General features: G+C 40.3%; 1 protein-coding gene across 3 annotated transcripts in view; it reads left to right on the top strand.

The window, feature by feature from the left end:
* col22a1 (collagen, type XXII, alpha 1) overlaps positions 1-9,907 on the top strand; it is a 100,102-nt gene that overhangs the window by 72,761 nt on the left and 17,434 nt on the right. For all 3 annotated transcript variants that reach the window (XM_034891401.1, XM_034891402.1, XM_034891403.1), the window contains 6 exons: positions 194-247; positions 407-460; positions 565-618; positions 1,901-1,954; positions 2,045-2,089; positions 4,051-4,104. In XM_034891401.1, coding sequence (XP_034747292.1) covers positions 194-247; positions 407-460; positions 565-618; positions 1,901-1,954; positions 2,045-2,089; positions 4,051-4,104 — 315 coding nt within the window. The remainder of the gene's footprint in view (positions 1-193; positions 248-406; positions 461-564; positions 619-1,900; positions 1,955-2,044; positions 2,090-4,050; positions 4,105-9,907) is intronic.

The following is a 9,907-nucleotide window of genomic DNA, read 5'->3' as shown; positions in this document are numbered from 1 at the left end:
ATTCATGTGTGTTATCGGTTTTTAATGCTTATGATTTTTAACTGTTTGTACTTGTGTTTTATCTGTTTAACTGATTTTGTGTAAAGCGCTTTGAATTGCCCTGTTGCTGAAATGTGCTATACAAATAAAGCTGCCTTGCCTTGCCTTTCTATTTCTGTTGACCTCCACTGACACTGTGTCTTTCCCTTTTCAGGGTAACGATGGACAGCCTGGCTCTGTCGGCCCCCCAGGGCCCCCTGGAGAAAAGGTAAGGCTGCCCTCCATGTCCGACCCCCTCAGAAAACGTATTACCCATGTGCCATTATCGTACAAACCTCTCCCCTTTGGCATGTAGGTCAGCCAGTGTGCTTGGTTAAAATGGCCATTAATTATATCTTTAATTTTGGTGATTGTTTGTTTTTACCAGGGCAAAGAGGGTCTTAAAGGAATCCAGGGACCACCGGGTCTTCCTGGCTTGATTGTAAGAAGAAAGTTATTTGATTTACAGCATCTTGAATACACACACAGTCCCTACACTGTAGTGTAAACAGTCCGAGTTGTGAATGTGCTTTCATTGATCTGCAGGGCCAGTCTGGCAAAATGGGAAAAGATGGCAGACCGGGTGAAACAGGAGAACCTGTAAGTAAATGATGATCAGTAATCCAAAGAATATATAATAGGGATGTAACAATACATTCAAGGCAAGATTCGATACACTTCGCAATTTTAAGTTCACAATGCGATTTTCTCACAACTTTTTTAATAGTGACATGCAGACAGAATGAAAAAAGACAGATGTGTTTTATCAAATGTGCAACTGCAATTGTATTTTATCTATAACACCAACAATGTTATAAAACATTAAGACTTTTAAAACAAATCCTAGATAAAAAAAATCACTAAATGACTAGAAAAAAAGTCTTAAATCAAAAGTAGATCACGCCCTGAGCCGTTTATAAATTGCATAACAATATTTTTTTTTTTATCTCAACCTGTTTTAAGTCTTTACAAACACACACACAAACACTCACACATATATGTATATATGTGTGTGTGTGTATATATATATATCACTTTTTAACCTGATTTAAGAATGTTATATTCCTAGTATATGAAGCTACTACACATTGTCTGTTTTTTCCGGGAAAATGTGAAAGTATAACGTGGCCAGCAGGGTTGGCGATGGTTTTGATTTTAATCATTCTGATTCTTCCTTTCGAGCTTTTTTTTATTGATTCTCGATTCAGATTTTTTGAGGGGTGGAGTTCAAACGGGTCATGTGCTTATTTCACAGATAAGAAGAACATTTTATTTTTATTCAATAGTCCATCCATCCATCTTGATCTGCTTATCCGGTATCGGATCGCGGGGGCAGCAGCTTCAATAGATTCAATAGGGATTTAGAGTTTCACTGGGCTTTTCATCGTATAAAGCACCACAGAGGAGCGCTGCTTACTGTGCACCAAGGCTGCAACGCAACAAGCGCCTGGAAGTCCGGTGGCTGCTACAGGAACAGGGCTTCTGCCTGTCAACAAGTCCAATTAAAGACTTTTTAAGACCTTTACATTACGACATTTAAGACAAACTGTATGTGACAACATAAAAAGTACAACAAAATGCGGAGTCACAAAAGTACTTGCAAAGCAAATCAAATTATTAAATTTGAATAAAAGCGACAGAGTAAAATGATCTGTACATTTACAGCAAATGGAATCCCTGGGAAACCATAACCTTGCGCCTGTTAAATTTGGAACCGATGATCGGATTCAAAACCAAAATCTTCTAACCGATCCCAACTGAAAAAAAAAACAAAAAACATTCCATTGGATTTGTAGTGTTTAAAACTGTTCCAAGTTGGAACCGGTTCTCGATGCCCAGTCCTAGTAGCCAGACATTGTAACTATTTCTGTTTTCATTTCAGGGCAAGCAAGGTGAGCCTGGACCAGCAGGAAACCCGGGGCTCAGGGGACTCCCCGTAAGTAACAGCCAGTAAATAGATCTGATGAAGCAAAATGTGAGTGCAAATTGGTGTAACTGGTTGACTGCTGTTATTCTTCCTATCCAGGGCTTTAAGGGTCACAGAGGAGAATCTGGAGCTCCAGGACCTAAGGTCAGTGTGTAACTTTTAGATTTCTTATGTCTTTCAACAGGTCAGTTTGAGCTACCCTGAAGATTATGTTCCCATCCAATAAATCTGCATTCTCAATTATGTTCTGAGGAGAAACGTATTTTCTCAGAGATTACGTTTGCCTTTGGTGTATCACAAATACGTCCATCAACAAAGTCTGCAAAATCCGTACACGGACCTCGTCAGGGCGAATGGATGCATTGGTAAAAAAAAAAACTGTCATCCCGGAGTAATTTTGCTTTGCCAGACCTTCCTCCACAGTGCTGCGGAGGAGGGACTGGCTAGTCCACACAGCATTCTGGGATGGGAGAAAAATATGCTGTGGTTTATTTTTATTTTCATTAAACCAATCACAATTTTCATAGACGGCCCTAAGCCAAGTTTTCATGGAGTATGTTTAGTTTTAATACTTTTACAGTATATTTCCCTGATGATACTTACATAATTTTACTGAAGTAACATTTTCAGGGTTTTTTCACATTTTCAAAACAGAGATATTTTTACAGTGTGGTTTTATCACTTATACTTTTCAAGATGTCAAGATATGTCTGACTCTTGCATCACCCCCTCCCCTTTCCCAAAATACCTTCACAGTGAGAACCACTGCACCTGCTGCTTTGTCTCTCACACACACACACACAGACACACACCAGCAGCAAAGGTTTGTGGCACAGCGCCGTGACCAATAGCATGGCTCTTTACAGACGGCTCTGACTCACTGAGCCACAGCGCGGCAGGCAGCCTTTCAGCCTGCAGGCCGAGCTTCCACACAGACAGCAGACAACTTATTAGAGGAGCCATGAAGTGTTTCCACAGACACACTGAAAATGACCCCTACGCTGCTCATAATTACTGCCACTAATGTCAGTCATACGGAAATTATATTCTCTATATTAAGGAAATTGAAAGTTTACTGTATTCAATTAAAGGTACAAATTTAGCACACTACCTCAGTACATTGTAGATGTGTTATATAGATCCGTATGGCTCTCAACTGTGGATTGTTGATGCAATAGTTTTGAGTCATTCATTCGCATATGCACAAACAGGGAAACTATTTTTCGGCCATGAAAATCTACCTGCAACATTGCTCATTAAAAATGCATGAAAAAATGAATTGCTTGATCAAAAAAGGGATTCCATGTCTTAAATTTTTGCAAAGTTAAAAAATAGGGGTTAGACACAACATATAGAAGAGCATTATAACTCCTGAAAATAATATCCATCTTACTTATCTGTCTCTGCAGTAATCTCAACCATCAAATACAGCAACAGTAATTAACACTCATGGCTTTTTTTCCTGAAGAAATGTTTGGCGTGTTGGGGAATTCTTAAACACCATTAAATGTTGTGTTAAAAGTACTGTAATTTCATAACTTTGTGTATTATTTTCATTATGCATATTCAAACCATATTTATCTTTCTTTCTGTTTTATATATGTGTATAGTTGTCTCTGGAAGTGTGCACCTTATCTCCCCCCACCCCCCATCCTTTACTTTTGCACTACTTATATATGTTATATTTTATTCCATGTTATATTCCTTCTTGTTGACACTGGAAAGGGGTTGCTTCAGTCTGGTTCCACATGTATTGCAAATGTGTCTAATGACAATAAAGGCCTACTATTCTAACTAGGGTTTGTTTAATTGTAACAGGTAAAATATTACTTATGAAGTACTTTTTTAACTTTTGTAACCTTGGTCATCCACCACCCCAACCTTCATCTGTTAGAGTTGTGCGCTTATACGCCTTGTCACCGTACTTACTGCATTGCTCCCATTATTATTACTATGGCCACTGAAGGCTGCCTCCTAACAAATGTAAATATGGGTCGTTATAAGCTGCTTGCTCAATCGACCTACATGGCCGTTTTCTGGGTGAGGACTGCATGCTTACAAGGGGCCTTGAGTTTTCTCTTTTTTTTGTCTTCTGTGCCAAACAGGGAGAAGATGGAAAGCCTGGATCAGCTGGGCATGATGGCAAACCTGGGAAGGAGGTATGTTCAACCCTGACACCTTACACAAGCCTATAAGTCATACAAGTCACTATCTGTGAAATGGGGCTTGGCCGCATCATAGGGGGTGAGTCAAACATCACCAATAAAAGAGGAAGTCTCTGCTGAGTTCATTGATACCTCACACAAGCCTATTAAGTCATACAAGTCACTATCTGTGAAATGGGGCTTGGCCGCATCATAGGGGGTGGGTCAAACATCACCAATAAAAAAGGAAGTCAATGCTGAGTTCATTGATACCTCACACAAGACTGTACCTATAACGGTTCAAATGTTATGAAAGTGGGCGTGGTCTGATCACATGGTCGTGGTCAAATGATAGGGACCGGCTCAGTATCACATGTAGACCACAAGTTTCATGTAAATCGGATGAAGTTTGTCATATAAGGCTTATTTCCTCAAAAAAAGTTTGAAGATGATCGGATGAATTCTATAGGAGGAGTTTGTTAAAGTACAGCACCTTGTCTTTTAGGCCTACTTCCTGTTGCCAGTAGGGGGCGGTATGACTTTGAGCAAATTTCTGCGTGTAGATTCCGTCAGGGGCGGACTCTGATGAATCCTAAAAAGTTTCAAGCAGATTTGACAAAGTACACTGTAGTTACAGCTACTTTCTACGTGATCGCTAAACACTCAAAATTGTGCCATGCCACGCCCACACCGATGGATGAAAAGTTTTTCTTTTAATAACTTTTCATTTTCAACATCTTGAGATGACACACACCAAGTTTAAAGTCGATCTGATGAAATCTCTAGGAGGAGTTTGTTAAAATATAGCACCTTGTCTTTTAGAACTACTTCCTTTTGCCACTTGGGGGCGCTATGACTTTGAGCAAATTTCTGCATGTAGATGTCGTCAGGGGCGGACTTTGATTAATCCTGAAAAGTTTCAAGCCAATTGGACAATGTGCACTCAAGTTACACTCACTTCCTTTCAAAAGGCATATTTCCTGTTGCCAGATGGTGGCGCTATCTCCAAAAGTCCATACAGGCCTGCAGATGTCCTCAGGCCTGGACTCTTGGTGTTTGTGGGAAATTTCAATTAGATACGACAACGTACACTGTAGTTACAGCCAATTTCATCTTCATTGCTAAACATCCAAAATGGCCGCCATGCCACGCCCACACCGTATGACGAAATTTTTTTCTTTTAATACATTTTCATCGGTAACATCTTAGGATGATACACACCAAGTTTGAAGATGATCGGATGAAATCTCTAGGAGGAGTTCGTTAAAGTATAGCACCTTGTCTTTTAGGCCTACTTCCTGTTGCCACTAGGGGGTGGTATGACTTTGAGCCAATAGCGGTGCGTAAATGTCGTCAGGGGCGGACACTGATGTATCGTGAAAAGTTTCAAGCTAATTGGACAACGTACGCTCAAGTTACACCCACTTCTTGTTTCGGTGGCAAAACGCACAAAATGGCCGCCCCGCCACGGCCACGCCCTATGAAGAAAAGTTTTTCTTTTAATACCTTTTTAACGTTAACATGTTAAGATGAAACACACCAAGTTTGAAGTTGATCGGATGAAAGCTCTAAGAGGAGCTCGTTAAAGTACGACATGTGGAAACGGCCAAAATCGCACTAATTTTGCACATTCAAACAAAATGTGCGCTGTCGGCGCTCAAGCCCTAATAATAATTCCTTCAGTTCCAATAGGGCCTTCACCGCTGTCGGCGCTCAAGCCCTAATAATAATTCCTTCAGTTCCAATAGGGCCTTCACCGCTGTCGGCGTTCGGGCCCTAATAAAACAATGTATTTAATAAACTACAGTTATATTGTAAAGTAACTAGTAACTAAAGCTGTCATATAGTGGAGTAAAAAGTACAATATTGCTCCTGTCTAATGTCAAGTTCCCACCACAGGACTTTAGCCCTTAGTGTCCGGCTCCGTACTGTTTTTGGAGCTCCAAGACAAAAGCCCCACATCAGAGGAAAATCCGTGTTGGCTCTGCGTCTCCGTGTGCAAAAAGACATGAGAGGCTTGCTGATGATCCCCAGTTACCTCAACATTTTCATTTGGCTGTGATGAATATTGGATTTTTTGCATTTAATTGGCTATATTAATAATAATAATACATTTTATTTAAAGACGCCTTTCTTGGCACTCAAGGACGCCGCACAGGGAATTCATAAATTAAGAACAGCAAAACAAATACTATACAACAGCAAAACAAATACTATACAAAAGCTACAAATGGAGCTATGTATGGTGTACTCCAGCAATTTACTATCGTTTATTCATAAAGCTGGGAGGCTAGTTGGACACAGATTTTAAAATAAAAAGGGAAGGGGGGGTAGGGGGTTTATATAATTCTTTACCCTGATCCCAGTCCTAATATTCAGATACAGAGTTGGAGCTGATAAATATATTTACGTAAATGTTATATGTTGAAAAATATACAGAAACAGCTACAATATAATAATAAAAATGATGAAAAATATGCAGAAAGCAAGTAAGATTTATTTTGATATTAGTACTGATGCATTATGCAGCAAGTAAATGGGGTTAATTTAATAAAAGCTGAATTTTAACAACTTAATAGATGTTTCATAACATCTTTAACAGTTATTTATATTTAATAAACTTAACACGTGTTTTTATGAAATCTGAAAAGCATCGAATTTGTCAAAGCAGCATATAATAGAGTTGTTGGTGAGTTTGCAGGTGCAGTAAACATTTCCATGGTAACAGCAAGTTCCACCAATTAGATATGTCACTGTGACGCTAAGAATTGTGGGTAGGGTAGTATTATGCCAAAGGATTGTGAATAAACCGTGTTTTTCTTAAAACAGGGTTCATTTCCTGCAGATGCGTGGCCTCTGTAGGAGCATCGACTTTTATTTCACAACATCCGAGCTTGTGGTCAGTCTATCTCGGATAGTTTAGACATACTAGGTAATAATCAAAATCCTTATGGATGGAAGTCAATGGGATTTGTACTTCCTGAACTACACTGTTGAGCTCAATGTTCTGTTTAAAAAAAAAAAAAAAAATAGAATGTTGACACATCAAAGCATTCAAGAACTCTGATCTTTTGTTGTGCACTTTGATGATGATGTCACTCAAGTGATGACGTTCCATCTACATCATAAACCAGAACACTAATACTCAGAGGCAACTGTTGGAGACACACAGAAACCAACTACTGAAAACACTTTGTCAAGACGCATTTGATCAAAAACAGAAATGGAGAAACACGAGCACAAGAATCAAATGGAGGATATAGAAGGTCCATCAACATTGGAGCTGCGTTTAGAAGTCACGATCAAGGAGTTTAATAAGGACAAAAATGAGTTCTTGGACAGACTCAGTGTGGCCGCCAGCAACCTGCAATGTACGCGCCCCATCCAGCCAGAGAATCTACAGGAGGACCAGAACCTGAGACCCAAGCATGAAGAGGTGGAGCAGATGCAAATACAAGAAGAAATTGAAAGTCTGAGTCGGTCCCCCAAAGCGCTTCCGGTTGTGTCAGCCAAATTAGAGGTGCTCACAAAACAGCAGGGAGAAAGGGCAATTACTGAGACCGTCTCAAAGGATGTAGGCCTGAAGGACGAAATCGCAGCCCTCAAGAAGGAGTTAGAGGAGGTAAAGAATGTGACAGCTGTCAAGCTCCTGGAGCTGCAAGAAGAAATTGCAGCGCTTAAGAAGGATATGGAGGAAAGGAAGGCTCTGCAGAGAGAAGCCTTAAAAGAGGTGACTGCCCAGCAACCAAGGGACTTTGTGAGGCAGAAAGAAGAGGCAACTGAGCTCTACGTGGACACTGTTGAGAGTCTGAAAGAAGAAAAACCAGCCCTTCAGAATGAAGAGGAGAACCAGCTGACAGAAGCCCACAAAGAAACAAAGGCTGCCGGTCAGCTCAAGGAAATAATACAACCGCAAAACGAGGAACTCAAACCCGACCTTGAGCAGAATCAAAGTCAACAAAAGATCAAAAAAAAGAAGAAGCTTTCTCTATGGAAGAGATTCAAGAAGTCTGAGTGGTGTACTCTTTTAGGGCAGTGTCTTTGCTGCATGATCTTTCCTCTGCTTGCATGTTTTGGCTAATAATCTTGCTTTTACTCTGAGAGAAACTATTAGCAGCGGCTCTTGGATACTTCTAAATCATTAGACTACACATTTTTTGTAAACATAGTAGAACTTTGCCTTATTTTAACATGTTTCTGCGTGAGCGTGGCCAATCAATAATAATAATAATAATAATAATAATACATTTCATTTAAAGACGCCTTTCTTGGCACTCAAGGACGCCGCACAGGGAATTCATAAATTATGACAGCAAAACAAATACTATACAGCAAAACAAAACAAGTACTATACAACAGCAAAACAAATACTATACAGTATACATAGATCAGAGGAATATGGGGGGGCGATGTTGTGAATGGCCTTGAATGCTTATAGGAGGACTTTGAATTTGATACAGAACTGGACCGGGAGCCAGTGGAGCTGTTGGAGGACAGGAGTGATGTGGTGGATGGAGGGGGTTCGAGTAATGATGCAGGCAGCTGAATTCTGGACCAATTGAAGTTTATATTATCAATAGCTCATGCTTGTCCTACATCAGGCAGGATTTATTGACTTAACTGGGTGAGCCAAAGGGTTGGGGTGGATGTGAGGAAATCCAGGCTTGACGGAGCTCAGGTGATGGTGTGTCGAGGAGCGGTCAGGGTGGGCAGACTGAGAGCTAACAGGCAAGTGGGTCTTTACACAGTCAGGCAGATAGGCTGGCAGGCTGGCAGGCAGTCAGGCAGGCAACGAATAGGTACAAGGATAGCACTATGGCGGAACGAGACGAGCCACAGGTGAGATGAGCCTGCTGAACACGCCCACACAAACAAAACAGACAAGACTGACAGGGACAATGGGAAGGAAAAAAGAAGGGAAAACTGAGAACACAGGGAAAGGATGAGACAGCAGAACAAAACCCTAACAAAAATAGGTAACCAAATTAACACTACCATACACAACAGCTTTCACGGGCCATATGAGTACATCTCATGATAAATTCTATTTTATCAACATGATTTCATGAAACGTACCCTGTAACGGTTTTCTTTTCAGGGTAGACAATTCAATGAATGAAATATTGGACCCTCCAACTACAGTATGGCTGCATTGCAAACAGCATTGGAATTCCTCTCTCTATTATATAGTATCTCTATTATATAGAGACATGGACTGTTATTATCAGTCAAAGCTGTCCCTGTCTAAAGACATCCACAGCTGTGTGAAGACATTTAGATCTTTGATGCGTGTGTCTGAGATCTGTATGGACAAGCAGCAGAGAGAGGAAGCAACTGAACTCAGGGAAGCACCCACGTCGGTCAAGCCTTGTTATCCAAAGAAAAAAAAAAAGTTCTTCCTTTTTGAATGGGCATGCTGCTCTGCACAGCGCATAGACACTGCAGCAGAGGTAGCGAGCCCAGGTTGATTGGTATTTAACAAGTGCGGTTTACATGAACTGTTAATCAAAAGTGCTGGAGATTACTTTAAATGCAAGAAGTTGATCTGTTTTTACTTTAATACTAGACACCATATTTGTTACCACTGCAGTTTGAAATATATTCAACATATTCAGTTGGGCATTAGTGGCTGTAGTTGTGGTATCCTAACTGTAAAATCTTAACTGTAATAGTGAGTAACAAGAATGCTTATCTGTAAGCTAATCATTTACTTACTTAGGAAGAATAATAGTTAATTTTTCTTATCCTGTATTTGAAGTTAGCTGCTAATAAGGGATGTTCCAGCAGGAGGCGCTATTACATTGAGTTCTGAATCAGA

This window comes from Etheostoma cragini, chromosome 14 (genome assembly GCF_013103735.1).
Source record: "Etheostoma cragini isolate CJK2018 chromosome 14, CSU_Ecrag_1.0, whole genome shotgun sequence".
NCBI lineage: Eukaryota > Metazoa > Chordata > Actinopteri > Perciformes > Percidae > Etheostoma > Etheostoma cragini.
Note: the sequence above shows the minus strand (reverse complement) of the source record. Positions and strands in the feature narration are given on the sequence as shown.